Source organism: Hyposmocoma kahamanoa, unplaced genomic scaffold, assembly GCF_003589595.1.
Source record: "Hyposmocoma kahamanoa isolate Upper Pololo Valley unplaced genomic scaffold, ASM358959v1 81, whole genome shotgun sequence".
Lineage (NCBI taxonomy): Eukaryota > Metazoa > Arthropoda > Insecta > Lepidoptera > Cosmopterigidae > Hyposmocoma > Hyposmocoma kahamanoa.
The window spans coordinates 10,112,945-10,132,209 of NW_020654080.1; the positions used below are offsets into that span (position 1 = coordinate 10,112,945).

At 35.5% G+C, this 19,265-nt stretch overlaps 1 protein-coding gene across 1 annotated transcript; it reads right to left on the bottom strand.

Moving 5' to 3' along the window:
- Positions 1-306: 306 nt before the first annotated feature.
- On the bottom strand, positions 307-18,441 carry LOC113234117 (cysteine sulfinic acid decarboxylase). The gene is made up of 4 exons (XM_026469376.1): positions 18,041-18,441; positions 15,540-15,833; positions 2,285-2,652; positions 307-1,074 (listed from the first exon to the last, which is right to left on the bottom strand). Exons 1-4 carry the CDS (start codon positions 18,302-18,304, stop codon positions 471-473), a joined length of 1,530 nt encoding a protein of 509 aa, XP_026325161.1. The 5' UTR covers positions 18,305-18,441; the 3' UTR covers positions 307-470.
- Between the last annotated feature and the right edge of the window lie 824 nt (positions 18,442-19,265).

A 19,265-nucleotide genomic window follows, 5' to 3' on the forward strand; every position in this document is an offset into this window, starting at 1 on the left:
TAAGTAACTAAAACACTTGTGTTATTAAAATCGGAAACAACGATGGTATCACAAACACCCAGACCCGAGACAATACAGAAAAGTTAATTTTCTGCACTGACCCGACCAGGAATCGAATCCGGCACCTCAGAGATGGCGACACCATGAAAACCGGTGTGCAGGTCACTCGACCGCGGAGGCTGTTGAAAAGTTCTTTAATTAGAGATACTGGATGACACACTTTACGTATATTAATGTATATCAGTTAATGAATATTGTTAGTTTTCATTGTGACTTTAAAATGAAACTAATAGCAAAATATTCTACAACTACATTTATTAAGATAATACTAATTCTACAATGCTGCATAAACGCAGTAACATAGTAAATATTCTCTACATATTTTTCGATCGTTAAATAAATAGATTCAACATTAAAATCACAGGCTACAAAGTCGCAGAATTTTGTACAAGGTTACAAGTTTCTTAATTTTAAACTACAATATCTTTCCCGAGCCTTTCGAACTCGTTAGCAAAGTAAACCATATCTTTATGGTCTAAAGCTGAACTTTGGAAAACAATGCGGAAGAAATTTACCAAATTACCTTGCGGTTGGTAGGTGACCATCATACTTCCTTCCTTTATCATACGTTCTTTTAATTTCGGGGCGACCTTGTGTAGCCTTTCTTTGTAATCTGGCTCGTTTTCGCGGCCTCGAAGGCAAGGTGGTACATACCAGAACAATACATTCGTACACTCTGGCTTATCAATCACGAGTTCGAATCCTTCTCTTTGTCGAATGTGATCAAAGAAATACTTCGCATTGTCGAATAATTTATCGATGTGCATTTCGAAACCCTCGCTGCCTTTTGCTTTCCACATAAACCAGAATTTAAGGACATCCGCTCGTCGTCCACATTGAATATGCTTATCTCCGGTGTCGTAAGATGTGTCGTAAAATTTGTCCTTCTGGAATAGATACTTCGCTTCACAGGAATGTCCATCTTTGAGGACGTTCTTGTGTCTCATTAGGAACGTGGAACATTGTTGCGGAGCCGCCAAGAGTTTGTGAGGGTTCCACGTCACTGAATCGGCCCTGGAATTCAATGTTAGCGAAATTCATTTAACCTAGTAAAGCAATTATAAGATGACCCGTGACAATAACCGTGACGAGGAATGAGCAAGATCATTCAAAATGTAACGAAGTTTACTAAATAAGTTACCCAATTTATAAAAGTACCTATGTAGACCAATTCAAAAATAGCATGATAAAATAACAAAGTATATCACAAAAAGGCCCTTCGGATAAGTGTAAATTTAGAATTAGTAGTAAAATAGGTTTGTACGTATTTTAAAAGATTTATAGTGTAAGCATACAACATTTATAGAAGAACATACATAATATAAAAGTTAGTACCAATTAAAATTTTAAAATTCCAAAACCCATTTGGAATTCTCTAATAAATAAACAACGCACACACTTATAGCCCTGCATTAAGGAAACCCTGTATCACGGGTGCCATGGACACACACATAGACAACTTCAAACTCACAAGAGAAATAAATGTAGGCCATACAAATACCTCTGCGTGGCAGAGCAGTATGGTAACCGTTCGGCCACGGGGATGTTTCAAAATTAGTTATAATAATTTGGATAAATTTGTAGAAGCTAATTAACAATATGATAATTACAGTTTATTTTAATAACATACGAAATGTCACATAAATGTTTTAATAATCTGGCTGTAAAATTATCATTGTATAACTCCAGCGTTAAATTTAATAGGAATTGCGATTAAAATTTTGCACTAATTAATGCCAAGGTAAGTCTTAAGAAATCATGTTTTGCAACTCGTTCTTGAGTCGTTCTCGTTGTTTTCTTAGTAATAAGTCAGTATTAAATTTTGCATTGCGATTTTTTTTTAATTTCTCACATCTTCTGTACGTATATTAAACATTAGGTGAGTGATTTACTAAGCAAATGTATTATTTGTAAAAGGCTGCAGCAAAAATACAGCAAAATGTTTTTAAACGGTTTTAATTTTAAAACCGTTTAAAAATAAATATTTAACTGCCTCCGTGGCCGAACAGTTACCATTACGGACTGCCACGCCAGAGGTCCCAGGTTCGATTCCCGGACCGGGAGAAATATTTATAAGGCCTACATTTATTTCTCTCGTGATTTTGGGTGTAATTTGTGATTGTCCATGGCACCCGCGACACAGAGCTTTCCTAGTGCGGGGCTATGTAGAATATGTGCATTATTAAGCTTAATTTCCCGAAAATATTAAGCATTAATAACTTACAACTCGATTCCGGCCAAAAGATGTCTGTGTTTTCTTGACATCAATGCTCCGCCGCCCCAAGCAGCATCCACATGGAACCACAGGTTGTACTTCTTGCACAGACCAGAGATCGCCACTAACGGATCAAATGCACCAAAGACGGTCGTACCAGCTGTGGCAGTAACCAAAAATGGTGTCGCACCACTTTCTATCGCCTCATTGATCTTTAATTCCAAGTCCTCAATGTCCATTTTCCCTCGCTCGTCACAATTCACCATTACGCAGTTATCGCTGCCAATACCCATAAAGGTGGCTAACTTTTTGGTTGAATAATGAGCCAGTTCTGATGTAAAAAGAACAAGCTTGGGTACCGCATAAACTCCTTTGCTCTGTAATGAGAAGTAAAAAATTGATCATTTAAAGAGTAATAACGTGCACTCGATTATCCTTACACGTAAATTGAAAATATTTATCATTTACTCCGTTTACTCAATGCATATAACTTTTCGAGTTCTTAGGTTTTCGCCCGAAACGTCGGTTTGTTTGAAAAAACAAATATACGCGATTTAAATCCGGAAAAATAGTTTCATTCCTATGCATATAACTTTGTCTAAAACATTATGAAAGAAACGTCAAAGAAAACATTTCTTTTTCTTTTCAAAAAGCTAATTTTATTACTCCTCTTTACTACAAGTCGTCAAAGTGCTGTGTAATTTGTTACATGCTCCTTATCAAATCTATGACGTTAAAAATCTTCAGATCTAAATATCGTGTAAACCTTTTTCGATAATAATCTTTTGCCTTTACCTAATTTATTCTGCCTTACTCTTATTGTCATACATCTTATTCATAAACCTTTTTTTTTTTTTTTTTTTGAGGGGGGGAAATCTTTATGGATACCCTTATTCATAAACCTGACTTTATAATTATCACTAGGTGTAGCAATTTGGTTAAATGTGCATTTGTTTTTTAAAACAGGTAGGATCACCTTCTGTCCAGATTTGTACACACATTATCCGGCTTTTTATATTTTGTCCGGATTTGTCCAGATTTTTCGGCTTAGCGCCACAATTTTCAGAATAAAGTAAAATATCCACCTCACAATTATGTAGTAAATCTAGATTTACAAAAATAATATTGTCCAGGCGCATGTCCGTACTCAAATTCAAACTGAAATCACAAGTCTAACCAGTGCTATGACTTTATTGCGTATGACTCTAAATACTATACATATATATATCAAGCAAAAGTGTACGATGTAAAGCAAATAATGTAAATAGTGTAAGTAATGAAGGTGAGCAATATAAATAATAATGTAAGTTCACAAACATAATATTAAATTTTAACAATAGCCACCAAATATTAATATAACAGGTACGGAAATTTAGGTTAACGGGCATCAAACGCATTGATTAGGGAAATATCTACATATGTAGCGAGACACATCTGCTCACAAAAGATGTTTTTTGTATTCACGCTTAAATCGTTTTTTATTATTGATGCCACGCAATGGAGGAGGAATATCATTCCAGCACTTACTGGCGCGATACCTTAAACCGCCGCGAAAAGCAGTCGTTCTGTGTTTTGGGATGTTAATAAAATTTTTAGAAACTAATCGGAACTTATCCTCCCTTACATGTTGTGACCAATTAATTTTGTGGTATAGATAATCAGGTTTCCGGATTTTAACTATATCAAACATTAGGCAGGCCAAATATAGCTTCTGACGAGCCTCCATTTTCAGAATGCCGAATTTGTTTAGATAGGGCGTGATATGTGTGCGAGGATAAATTCGAAAACAATAGCGAGCACAAGAATTTTGCACTCGCTGGATCAGTTTTTTTTTGAGCTTTTTTTGAGACAGCCACTATACACCGTGATGCAATAGTTCAGCCTAGGCAATACCAGTGCCTCACAAAGCAGAACTCTCAAATCCTGGCTGATAATAAGATCTAAAATTGTACAGAACTTTTAGGCGATAGAAACAAGAGCGTAGACGTTCAATACATGATTTTCAAAGAGCAGGTCACTATCCATTTGCAACCCAAGATTCCTAGCTGAGCTGACTCTTTATATAGCCACACTCCTATAACAATTATATAAAAAAATAATAATTATACTCTACTGCTCATTCGTAAGGCAGATTCCCCTGAGAAGAATGAGCAAAAAACTCTAAGAGTTGTCATTTCATGTCATTTAAACACATTTATCATTTACTCCATTTATTTCAAAAATTTTAGATCGATACCGCCTGCGAGAACTAAACGAGTCCCTACCACGGATTTTCTCATCCAAATAAGCAGAAGCTGTATTGTATTGTTCTCTACAGTTTTTAACCTCGTTAGTGGCAAATTTTGAACAACAAACGGAATCTTATTATATAAGGTAGGTATAGCCCTTAAATGAATTTGTGACTTTATGGAGACGACTGTCAATAGCAGCTAGTTTATTTTAATTTCTCGTATTCACGTTATGTATCTGTCTGTATATATTACATTTCCATAAATATACTGGACGCTAGTTGCAAGAATGTTAATATCACTTATCTCTCAAAGACATCGTCCACTATCTTTCCGTCGCGTGAAACCGGACTATCTTGTAAATGTCAGGCTTTTTGTCCGGACTATTCAAATTTCGGAATGGTAACCCTATTTACAAGTCCTATGGTCAATAATGACCATAAAAAAATTGTTTCATTTTCAATGTGTACCAACCACGAAAGCCTAAAAACCCGTCACTATAGTAATTTTCATATGACTGTCATTTCGACTGGTATATGTATTGGGAAATTTTCGAGTGGAATAACCTATGCATTGGAATCATTCAAAGCGGAATTTTCAAGAGGGATAACCTATGCATTGTCATGAGACAAAATGGAATTGAACATATTACATAAAGTGGTTTTAAGAAATTCTACAAATGGCTTATGCGTGAATACTACTACTAAAATGTTTATTTTGATGAAAAGGCGTTCTCAATTCCGCTTTGTTATATAAGAAGTCTAATATTACCCAGTTGTAATTTGAAATTTCACAAAAGGCAAAGATGTTTTATACCCTCCTTTGTTGGTAGGTCAATGCCTCAATGGTCAATGCCCTCCACTGAATTAAGACTGAATATGTAACGTACTAGAGGATGGAAAAAAATAAAGGAAAGGAGCTGCCAGAACTACAGAATGAACGTGCATAACAAAACAAAAATTGAACGCTAGAAATGGCGGATTTCTTTAGTGCTGTACCATAATCTATCGATAAGTCATTATCGACATGCAAATGTATGGCTTGAACGTTGAAATTTTTTTTTTTTGTTTCTTTAGTTTATTGTAATCAAACTATGAATAAAACTTATAATTAAAGTAGATCAATATTCCTCTTGAGAAAATTCTTGTTCTATTACTGCGAATAATCGATCCCGATTATTCGCAGAAATAGAACAAGATGACATTTTGTCAATATAACATGTCCTTTGGTTTCCATGGTTTAAGACTAAACTCCATGTAACGTCAATAATTTTGAAGTTGACTATGACAGTTACGATGACACAATTAGTTTTTATTAACCACGTTGAAACTACTAAAATTAATGTTTCAACGGACAGAAATTCTGGCTCTGGCTGGCCAGGAACATGGCCGAATTGCAAAATATTTGCCCAAACTATTCGGCCTGATTAAAGCACGTAGGAAAATTGGTATTAAAATACCACTTGTTACGGACTCCTTCGTACACTCTATATTTTATTCTTGTTGTCATGTTGATTGATTGTTTACATACACATGTCAAGTGAAAAATCGAATTTTATTAACGACAAATAAGTTAATTTGTGATAACCGCAGCGTAACAGCATCGTCGGCATCACCACTTATTAACTTTAGTTATGATAAATCATTTTATACATAAAAAAATAAATGTTCATTTATGTAATTTTATAATTATTAATGCGTTATTATTCTAAGATGTTGTCTAAGAACAATGTTCAATCGTTGAATACTTACAAAAAATTCCTTCCATCCGGCCGGATTCGAACCGACGTCTCCTAGCAAACCATCCCAGACGCATGCAAACTAAACCACGGAACGAACTAACGGACCTCACGAATTTTTCTATGTACTTGATGGCGGATCTTTTGTATTTGATTTTCAACGACTTTTTAGCCGTAGCGCGTTCTACGAGAAATCTATGAAAGTATTTCGTCACCCAGTTAGATACCTTCATAGCTACCAGCCCTAATGTTATTAATTCTGTGGCTCTAGTGAAAAGAGGTGCAAGTCGAAAAAGCCAACTTTACAAGTAGGCGCGAAAAACAGTTAAAGCTATATATAATATATATCATATTAAACGTTAAGTGTTTTTGGCGTTTCCTTGTTAAGATGGCTTTTTTCACTTGTACCCCTTTTCACGAGAGCTACAGAATTAACGAATTAATGAAACACGAATTGTTTATTTCACTTCAGGTTGACTAACTTAATTTTATTTTGCTCAGTTATCGAGTTCTTAGGTTTTCGCGATTGTTACATATAGGAATTGAATAACTGTAAGTCAATCGTAACCTATAGAGGACCCGAAACGTTGGGTTGTTTGATAAAACAAATATACATGATTCAGATCCGAAAAAAATGTTCCATTTGCTATTTATTTTGCTTTTCACATAATAAGTACTTGGCAGATTTGTTACCATTTATTAGTTATAAGTAAACTATAGTAGGTGGTTTTTATTTGATATGTTATCAGTTTTTGATCTCAGATAAATAACTTTGTTACATTTTATGATATTTTAGATAAAAAGCGGAATATTACGCTTTCGCGAACGTGCATGTATGCTCAGTATTAATAAAAGTTACATGATAATTTATTGTGTTTTTCCTTATTTCTTTTTTGGTCAAAGTTACATGGTTTTTTCTTCATATATTGGTCAAATTAATAAATATTAGACAACATCTCATACGTTGCTCTGATCCCAAAGTAAGTAACTAAAGCACTTGTGTTTTGGAAATCAGAAACTATGACGGTAACCACAAACACTCAGACCGAGACAACATAGAAAACTTTTTCTACATTGACCCGGCCGGGAATTAAATCCGGGACCTCACAGATGGCGACACCATGAAAACCAGTGAGAAAGCCACTCGACCACGAAGGTCGTTCCTGCTGTGTTTAGGTATTCGGTATTTGGCCGAACAGTGATTCAATATCACCGAATACCGTATATTAATTAATAGTAATCGAATATTCGTTGCAACTCTATCAGAAATCTTTTATATCGTGTCTCACATAATTATTTATCCTTAGAAATTATTTCCTGTAGTGAACTTAACGATCAATTAGCTAACAATGAAATGCCTTTAAAAGTAATATTATGTAACAATATTGAATAGTTATAAAAATACTGGTTGTTTTTTTCCAGCCGAAGTTTACACTAAAGAAATAAAAAAGAAATCACAATTGCGAAGTAAAGAAGCATTTTCATAAGCGAAGATTTAACTCCAAGGTTTGTGCTGTACACGCAATTATCCAAGAACTAAATATCGAGGTTAAGGTAATCGATCACCAAATGCCACGCTTCATGCTAATCCAACAATCCAACACTAATTGTGTCAGTGACTTTATAAAGATCTTACTTTAATTAGCGTGAATAGTCACAGCGTTAACCCATTTGGGAAGGTGTTTAGGAATCCGCAATCACACAAAGAGCACCAATTGAATCTCGCAACTCCGTGTTTATAAAGTTTGGCATAGCAGTACTTTAGACATAAGTATCGTTTCTGTAGGAATAGTATATAATATATATATGATACCTAATTATGGACCGAACAAGAGACCACCCTGAGACATAAGTTGACAAGTCCCATGTGTTTGTTAATTTCACCAGCACCTTTACCCTTCAAAACCGGAATGCAGTAACGATCACATTATTGCTAGGCGGCAGAAATAGGTAAGGTGGCAGTTCTTTAACTGGACGAAAGTGTAAATAAAAGGAGTACCTTTTCCAACACAGTCTAGCGTTTATGAGACATACCTAACTCGGTAACATAGTATGTGTGTGTGGCAAACACCTGCGATTTATAGACTATTCAATCTTTGTATACATGTTTAAGTCAGCCATTTGGGGACCTAAGCATAAAAATGATCAAAACTTTTGATGTAGAAAAATTTAAAATAAATTTACCGCCGGCGAGAGACGAGGCAAGACGAAACGAGACCAAAAAATGCCATTAATAAGTATCGCGCGATTGATATTAATAGTCATCGCGACAAGCATCGCGTGAATCATATTTCAGAATTAATTAATACTTTATATAGATACTAAGACGATACAATATTTCAGCAACAAGTATTTTAATTCTCGTCACACCCTTGTCAATCCAGGCCATTTCCACCGAAAATGCATTGGAAGAGAATTGAAATTTTGCCGTACAAATTTCAATCCTCGTCTCACCTCATCTCGCCAGTTAAAAAGCACCTTGAGGACTTGAAGCGTCAAAATAAACAACTAAGGAACCCAATACTATGCATAGTCAGACAAGATTCATCGGTTTTTATACTAATTAAGTAGTTTAGGTTTCTCATAATTATTAGTTCGGTGGCATCGTATCAAGTCGAGATCTGTACTGTTTATCTACTCCACTGGAAGATAGCCGTAACAACAATATGTGTAGTCAATCCACACCTAAAATGTGAGTATGCGCGGGTTCCTGTAAAATCCAATCTGTAGAAAAAGCGTGACATTTTCTATTCAATCTGTGTTATCGAACGATGAATTTAAAATTTATTATTATAGGAATAGTTCTAAGGAATGTGAGAGATTTTTATGGTGATTCTACACTTTATAGATACATATATTAAATCAAGAAACAAATATCTCCAATTCCATACTAAGTAAACAGAATATAATAACATAATATGGAACAGCTGATTTTCATTATTTCAGAATCGCCCGTAATATATTATATGTAGAACGCGAGTTCAGAAGCAATAATGTAATTAAATAACTCGTAGTTAAACCTTGGTTAGTTAGCGGTTGTTAAATATAACTCTTATTGAGTTGTTAGAAACCTATATCCTTGGACTATTTTCTAAATTATGGTTCATTTTGAATGGAGCAAAGTAAAACTATAATTTAATAATTAAGTTGACCAGGCGTTTTGATAATAACTCAAATTGTTTGATTATTTTAATTGCTGGCTGAGGCACTTAATATATTTCGTGATTGTTGTAGATAAATACTAAGAAGTTTTAAAATTTACATTATAGACTCCGCCAATTAAACACTATGGGAGAAGATAGTATAGTAAAGAGAAAGTGTACTGGGGCGACCACAGACCACATAAATACAGAAAGGCGAAAAATGTCTCACGTATGCTCGGAATGACGGCGACGTCTTGGTAAAGATTTAAAAGCCTCTTTAAGCCGAACGGCACGAAGTGCTACGAGACAACACCAAATGGCAACTTATCACAAAACAATAAATACAGTAGAAGTGCTCAGTGGGCGTGACACGTGAGCCAGTACGCGCAGTTCCACATACTTAAGCTCAGTTCGCTATTGTCGCTTTATATATTATGACCAGCGATCGGAATAGGTAGAGTTTTTTATCTAAACTTCGAGGAACATAGACAAAAAATGGAACTGCCTTACGACAATGTTTTTTAAGTCCTGCACCTTTTCGGTGTGATTCCAAGACTGGATCAACTAAGACTTTGTAACGATAGGGCACTAAAGGCCCCATACAAAAAATACACATTTTATTTTTTCCTACTAAACTATTAGATTTATGGCAAAAGGTGATATGACAATATTTAATTAGGACAATAGGATCTCTCGATTAGCATTTTTTAAAGAAGTATCGTGAAAAATAATCCAATGTCCGCAATATCGCTGATCCAATCCACTGTGTCGCAAAGTTAAGATAAATATGTTCCCAATTACGTCAATTTTTAATGTACTTAAGTGACGTCCTGAATCCCGAACAGGTCCAGGACCCATTTTCTGTCTATGTTCCTCGAATTTTAGGTAAAAAAACTCTACCTATTTCCATCCCTGGTTATGACCGTATCAATTATATCTCGCAAAACCTCGAAAATCGTAGAATAATGCCTTATTTTGCTAATTTGGAGTGCAAAAATAATAGTCGCACTTTGAGTATTAGCTATGGTGGTGTTTAATATCATCGTTAAGTCTTATTTTGTTTAATTTTAATAAATTTTCAAACTTTGTTTACCGAAATAATGTCGAAGACAAAAACCCAATTTGGTCGATGAGTCAACATAACAAAGTATTTTTATAAGAGTTTAGCTGTTTTAGAATTTGCCGTTCGTGCAGTAAGGTGCTAATTCAAATCATGTACAATTATACGAAACTTGTTAACGATCTAAACCAGATATAATATACATATTATAGATATCTTTTTTTTGTTAAAATTATCATTTACCTTATTTATTACTAGCTTTGATTAGGTCATTACTTGTATGTATAATTTTCATTAAAAATATTATAAATATTGATTTTATTTAATACCATGATTATTTTAAAACAAAAATCGCTACAAATACATAGAGAAATACTTAGTCTACTAAGTCGATCTATAGTTTAGTTGGTAGAGCGGTTGCCCTAGACTGGCATTACAGTCACAGGTTCGAATCCTGTCAGATCGAAGGAGTTTTTCTTTATGCTCGATATGTGTATTAATAATAATGTAAAATTAAATTAATTTCATTCTTAACCTCATAGGACACTGCTTTTTTTTTATAACGCACACACCCATAACCCGGCACTAAAGAAACCATGTGTAGCGGGTGCCATGGACACACACATAGACAACCACAAATTACACCCAAATTCACGAAAGAAATAAATGTAGGCCATACAAATATTTTTTTCGACCCCAAGAATCGAGCCCGGGACAACTGCGTGGCAGACGAGTATGGTAACCGTTCGGCCAAGGAGGCAGTTAAATACAATGGGATAATAACTAAACGCTCAATGTACATTAAAATGTACTAAATATAATTATATACATGTAATTACATGCTTCAGGCCCGAACAAGTATGCCCTCAATTTTGTGTGAAAAACGTATTTTCCTAAATAGTCTCTGAGCATATAAAATATATAACGCTAAATTTAAATGCTATACTTCCGTTATAATATAACACTGGGCGTTTACGTCGTCATAGGAATAATACTGTCTGGGTATTTTTTTACGATAACAAGTGAGGGGAGAAACAAGTCGTTCCCCTGGTGGTTAGCGACGCCTGTCCATAACAAAAGCAGTGCCACTCAGAGCGTTAAATCACAAAGATCTGCGGGACATTGACACTCTGCCCGTCACCCTGAGACATAAGTTGACAAAACCGAAACTCTGTAATGCCCACATTACTCTATCACTAGGAGCTCTACAGCTACTAATTTTTTTTGGGTTTGAATCACTTTGCATTTTATAAACATACAGGTTAGCAATTCTTTGAATATATGTGTTAATGTAATTACTTCTGTTTCTACTTTAAAAGCGAAACTAAGTATTTTCCAAACAAAACCAATATTTCGGAATCTTTACAAGTCCCGTAGATGTGATAGACTGCGCGTTGTCGGAAGCAATTGGGGGGCGTTAATGCTGCCCGGGGGTGCTTTGCCACATTTGAAAAAAAAACCTGAATTATCTCTTTTTTCCCTGTAATTTTTTTGTGTTAAGTTAATATAAAAAATAAATGGTTTTAATTATTTTTTGTGGTGATGCGCGTTGAAATTTTTTTTATCTTGCCTAAGTGGGCTGTGAGACAAAAAGTTTGGGAACCTATGATTTTTAACCGACTGCCAAAAAAGGAGGAGGTTCTTAATTCAACTGTATGTTTTTTTTTGTATGTATGTTACGCGATAACTCCGGTATTTGTGAACCGATTTTGATGATTCTTTTTTTGTTGGAAAGAAGGCACCTCAGAAGTGATTTTTTGAAGAAAATATTCCACCTCTAAGGGTGGCAAACTAGGGCATGAACTACTTTTAAGGTCGGTTTTTTTAGTACTCTGTACTGAGGTTAGGTTTTAATAATACAAGCCGTTTTGCTTTGGTTTGTTTTTATACATGTAATAATAAAATAATAAAGTGCCAGAGAGACTTTTGCTGTACTGTTTATACCAGAAAACCAAGACCAGAACAAATTTCAAAGTTCATTTCCCAAATTGGTCCTACCAGGTATCAAACCCGGTATCCCTCATTCCACATTGCAAACCTTTGGGTTACCGAGTTCATCAAAACAACGAAAATGTCAACAACAACAGTAAGAGATGCGTTTACGTTCCGTCAGCACCATTGTCGCGGGTTTTTTTAGTGTAATTATCACGTCATTTCATTTATTACTGTGTAAAAAACATTGTTAACAGACTACACAATGTCAATTCAATATCATTATCAAGTTGTATGTAAAGTCATATAACAACAGGATATAACAACAGTTACTAAAAAAATGACATAACAAATATTACTCCCAAGATTTTCGTGCAGAAGTGTAAATAACCTTTTGTGTAAATATTATATTCAACTATGGTTTTAAACTTCATAATTATCCAAAGTTAGAGTAGTAACAAAATTTTATTATATGAATACGTCAACGCCGTTTAAATATATTTATGGTTTTATTGAAACAAGTGCCAAGAACAGCCACTTTAGCTTTATTTGCATTACACCTATGTTATTACATATTTGCAAATACACTATTACGTCAATGTAAGAACGTTATTTTTTTTAACTTTTTTCTTTCATTTTTTATTTTGATTGAATATCATGTTCATGATAGGAAATGAAACTATTTTTTCGGATCCCATGGGACCTTAATATAAAAAACACGGTGATTAGAGAATGCAGATTTTCATTGTGCTATCTCTAGACACATAGTAAATAAAGACTTTCTGAACGGTGCACAGACCATTGCACCCTGCCTTTTCACTCTCGTTTTAAAAAGGCTCAAGTTATACTCGTACCTTTCGGAGAATAAGTCTGCAACCAGGGAATTCCGCTCTTATCCGTTCAACACATAAATGTGTAAGCGAAACGCTTCGTGGAAATCCTTGGAATAACCACAACATAGGGATGGAACCCCAGTCTACATCTAGTCCCCCGATGATGGACAGCGGAAGGCGGAATTAAATCATGCAATTCCATCACACGCTCTCAGTGATATTTCCTAAAAATGTAAAACTAAGAATTCTATTTTTTCTATTCGCTATATATCCTTGTTTTTTTTATTATTGCTTTCAATTGCTAGCTCTCTTTTCAATTACCGTGTCCCGTCGAGACTATCCCGTCACCCCATCACCTCTCTCTGCCCTCCGTTAAGACGCACTGTCTGTCAAACTCACCTGTACCTAGACTATACAATCTGCAGTCATCATTATGATATACACCATATCTCACTTGGCAAGTTCCGTGCGCTTGTTCTTAGCATTTGTTAAATAAGTAGGTAATTTTTCGTTCCTGTTTTTTTCTTTTATATTGTTAAATAATTAGACGTAGTTACTATTTAATCTAAATTTACTTAATTACGTGTGTACAATAAAATTATAATATGCGGTGTTCGCCAGTAAATAACTGTTGCACTTAGCATTAAGCAATGTTTTAAATTATAAAAAAAACTTCCCTAGTTGTAGTTTTAGTGTAAGCAGGTGTTGGTGAACTAACAAAAAAAATTGCATCTGTAAAATACGAACAAAAAAAATCTGAAATAAAAAACTATTAGGAAGTTCTTTTGGCCTCGTTTAAGTTCAAGTTTACTCATTTTAATTGAAACCTTGCAATTATGCTAATGATACATTGCAAGTAGACTAATTATTAAATATTTGATTGTAAAAACTTCCTTGTTTATTTTTACTTTAAAAAATGTATTAAATATCGTTTTTTTTTTTTTGAGAGCTACTTATACGGAATTGTAAACCCGTTTATTCGGTAAACACAAACACACAAATACCTATAATGCATTATACAAGAGCTTTTAAACAAGAAGTTGTTTTCATACATTCATAAAAAATGAAACTTATAGAATTAGAATAATAATAATAACACACTGTTTCTGCCGCCAAGCAGTAATGTGACCTCTGAGGCGTTCCGGTTTTAGTGGTGGTGGTTTTTATAGGCCCTGGTGAAACTTTATGTCTCAGGGTGAAGCAATGTCTCTCAAAACTTTGCGATTAAAACTCTGAATGGCATCGCAACTAATGGGTTTTCCATCAAGGACGGGTAGATTTTGACAATTCATAGCGGCCATGTTATTGAGACTGCTTTTGTAAAAATCTGTTTTTTTTATTGGAAATGAAACTATTTTTCCGGATTTAAATCGCGTATATTTATTTTTTCACGCAAACCGACGTTTCGGGCCCTTTACAGGTCCCATGGTCACGGTTGACTTAAATCCGGAAAAATAGTTTCATTTCCTATGTGTAACAATCGCGAAAACCTAAGAACTCGATATGTTATTTATTTTTCAGTCACTAAAGACAATAATCGTGCCAAGTTACAGGGTCGAGCAACACGTGCATATGATAAAAAAAATATTATCAAACTGGGTATTCTATTTTTGCAATGAGCAAGACCTAGTTGCCCCGTCACTAGACACAACAAAATAGAAATAGTATAGAATAGAAAGCATCCATAGCAACGCCACAGAAACAACAAAGAAAAATAGATTAAACAAAATCAGAATTAAAAACAACTTGGCAAACAATTAAATACAATTTGAAATACTGTGTGTGTACGGCTGTGGTGTATGCAATACATTCTCATTCATCTAAAGCCAAAGTCGAGGAAAGATTATGGCGCTGTTTGCAATTAACCCTAACGCGGAATTAATGACATATATTAGAGCTTACACACGGCGATTTTAGCAGCGATGACGACGCGATGCAAACGCGATGCAGTAGATAATCGTCTACGTTTACAAACACGCGTGGCTTTAAGCAGCGATGCAAACGCGCGACTGCATCGATACAAACGCGCAATTGCATCGCTACACTTGCGATAAAAGCGATTGCATCGATGCAATCGCGCATTTGTATCGTTGCAGCAGCGCGTTTGTATCGATGCTGTCGCGCGTTTCACGAACGCGGGATTACATCGCTACAATTGTGATTTATAAGCGATTGCATTGATGCAATCGCGCGTTTGTATCGACGCAGCAGCGCGTTTGCATCGATGCTGTCGCGCGTTTCACGAACGCGTTTGCATCGCTGCTAAAAGTCGCCATGTGTAACCACTCTTATCGACAAAATAAAATAAAATATAGGTGCAAGGACCTTACCTTAGTGTCAGGATAGAAGTAATGCCGAGCACAACTTATAGCATAGCCATTAGCAATAGAACCTCCAGGACAGAAGATTCCATCGCCTGCGCCTTCAGGCCATCCGACAATGCTTCTCATCTCTCTTAACACCTCCTCTTCCATAAGTGTGAAGACGGGAGCCACCTCATAAGTGTAGACGCTAGGATTCAAAGCGTCTGTCAACCATTGCCCAATCAGACCGTAGGGATCAACTGAAGAAAAGAGCTGATTGACGAAGTATGGATGTCCAGTGTTGACTGAATAGCGAGCAACCTGAAAGATTGGTATTCATGAGTTACTTAGTGATTCTATTGAATGAGTATGGAAGGTAAATATATGCAGGTACTGAGGCGTAATGTTACTATCATTAAACATTTTTTAATTGACGCGTGTCTGGGACGTTGCTACTAAAGCACTATATTACGACGAAAACATAATATATATTGTTGTACGTCCCATTGCTGGCCACGAGTCACCTCTCAGGCGAAGGTTTAGGCCATAATCTGCCACACTGGCCCAGTTAGGGAGGTCATACATTTTCTAAGGGTTGTGAACCTCTTTCGTTTCGTCATAATGTGTTCCTTCGCGGTAAATTTTAAATAAAATTTCGCGCATAAATTCCGCAAACCTCGGAAGTGCGAGTCTCGATTCGAACCCGCAGCCCCTGCTTGAGAAGCGGTAGGTCAAACTATTAGGCTACCACGGCTTATATTTTGTCATCGGGTATATAACCAGAAATAGAGACGAAATAAGGCCAATATACACCTGGCAAGACATTAGCGATACAGCTCTTATAAATATCAATACTCGTTTGCATCGAAATATAGACGGGCCAAATACTGACCTGTGTGTACGTCTCCGTATATTCCAAAAAATATTCAGTATTTATTGTAATAAAGATAATATCTCTAACAATGCCGTGCTGTTCTATTCGGTGGTGTGGGAAAAACAGCAAAACATCTAATCACAAAACAAACGGAATCACATTTCATCGGTAATTAAATATTAAATATGTAATTTTGCAATTTTCGTCCATTATGGCAAAGCTCAAGTTAACTGGTCGATTTGAAGTGAAACAGTTGACACCCATTGACGACACCCGTCAATTGTTTCGAACTCCGGCTAACCAATCGGAGTGCAGTTATCACAGTAATGATATGGCAGAATAGTATTCAAACAAATTAAATGACATTTCGTCTTTATTTCTGGTTATATACTCGATGTATTTTGTCTTATAAGGTTTTCTTTATATAGGTACATGAGTTTGGTCATAATTATTACTTCTAGCATGTTATGCTTCTTTTATCCCAATTAAACAATAAAATTAAACATATCACAATAGATCTTCACTACAAAGCGTTTAGGTAAGTATTTTTACACATTCATACATTAAATTTATATGAAAACATTTTGTATATATAGGTACGATGCCAAAACTAAATTGGATCGAAAAGAGAGCTTTCCATGAAAATCGCTCTTTTAACAATTTAGTGGCACATTCATTATGGCAACTGGCTGGTATTAGGGTGTGTTACAGAATACTAAAAACTATCCTATCACACACTTTAGATGTATTCTTTATGTTTTCGTCTATAGATATGAAATTTAATCGCGCGGTATTTGAAACATCACAATCCTATAAAATTGTAACTACTTGTCGGATTACACATACATACATCTTCCATACATCTAGCATTTACAAATTCGGACACTGTATAATACATTTTATTAATCAATAAGCTGTTTAATTACTTTTAAATAGCATAAGATTTTTCCGATACTTTTTTTTTATTAATAATAACGCACACAATCAACATAGCCCCGCACTAGGGAAACCCTGAGTCGCGGGTGCCATGGACACACCTATAGACAACAACAAATTACATCCAAACTCACGAGAGAAATAAATGCAGGCTTTACAAATAGTTCTCCCGGCCCGGGAATCCAACCTGCGACCTCTGCGTGCATGGTAACCGTTCGGCCACGGAGCAGTTAGTCCGTTACTTTAGTAAGTACTTTCCGTTAATTATTATAAATTTTGGTTTATTATAATCTTTGAATTTGCCTTTATGTCCGGTGACGCAGTCAAAGTCATCAGCACCCATGTGAATAATACACACACCGTCATATTTAACGGTACAAAAAATTTTACGGTACAAAAGTTGAAATCAACCCGGAACCACTTGCCAAACCAATATTAACAGGAAATTAATTCAAATTCTAATTTGAAAATAATAAAAAAATAGTAGACTGAAAGTGAAATAAAAGTAAAACAACCGGCCAGAGTTTTTAAAAACCCACACCACTATTTTGGCCATTTTACTAGTGTTCCGCTAAATAGTATCATTGTGTATATTCTAAAGAAAGTTTCCACAGGACTAAATAGCACGGCCAAAAAGAGAATTATCTACATTACTTTGCAGAAGAAAAGTTATCAAATGCCTGTCAATAACCAATAAAAACAAATAAAAATAACTTACATCAGCAATAACCTTCAACAGCTCATCATGGGACAACGGACTGTCCCTTGGTGTCAAATCAATCGCACTCTTAATCTCCTCCGGGACCGCCCATTCTACCACCTTCGAAGTTCTCGAAGATCTCCCAAACACCACTCGTTCGACCAACAAATCCACGGCACGCCGCAAAAAATCCTCGTGTTTCGATCTCTCAGCGAGACTTTGAAACTGATTTTTTTCCAATCTCTCCTCTCCAGCTACTATAAGGGTTGAGTCGGCTGGCATTTTCGCACGATACTGAATACACTAGAGTTTAAAATAGTCTAGGCTTCACTTATCGTGTCTGGTCTTCACTTCGATTTAATATTATTCGTTGCAATGTGCAACATTAGATGCGGGCGGCCGCGAGTCGGCGCGCGTTTTGGCCGGTCGCATTTTGCGCAGCCGTCTTAAATACTCACCGCCAATTCATTTCGAAAGGTTACTATAGGAAATCACTACTTCAGTTAAATCGTTCTGTTAACTTTGTTTATAGTCTGCGTGAAGGTAGTTCTGTTGGGCACTAGGTACAAAGTGGAGCAGTGCGTGGCAGTGTATTAACAATAATTAAAGTGACGGGTAGCGTAAAAGCCAATAGTAATATTCTAAGTACTTATATATAAATTTTCTCTCCCGATTAGTCGCTCATGCAACGGCCAATTAGCGTCGCGTTAACTATACTTCGCATAATTATTATGGAGGTGTATTCCCAAATGACTGCCATTACCCAAAAATGAAGATATTTGCTATTTAACAAAGGTTTTTCTTTAAATATGACTCATTCGGAATAATATGATTCTATAGATCTTAATGCAAGTAAGTTAGCTTGGTTTAAGACGACGCACTTAAGGTTTGATACCGTGTAGAATGAAAACAAAAAGTGTTAGAAAATCAGCTATTGTTTTATTTTATAGTCTACTTATCTGACTCTTACATATTAACGTGAAAAGTAGTTATATTTAATAGTGTGGTTGTAATTGATAAAAAAGTGCAAAATGGGATTTGCGTACTCTTACACTGTACTACGGGTAAGAGTACGCATGTGCATCGGCAAGAGTACGCAACACCTTTTTTGATAGGACTTCGTTTATCGGCTGCACGAATCACCTCCATACCTTTCTGGTAATGTGATTGTTTGTCTCGGTATGCAAAGGTCTTTGCTCATGAAGAACTGAGAAGAGTCTACTTGTGGCACGGACATACCTCA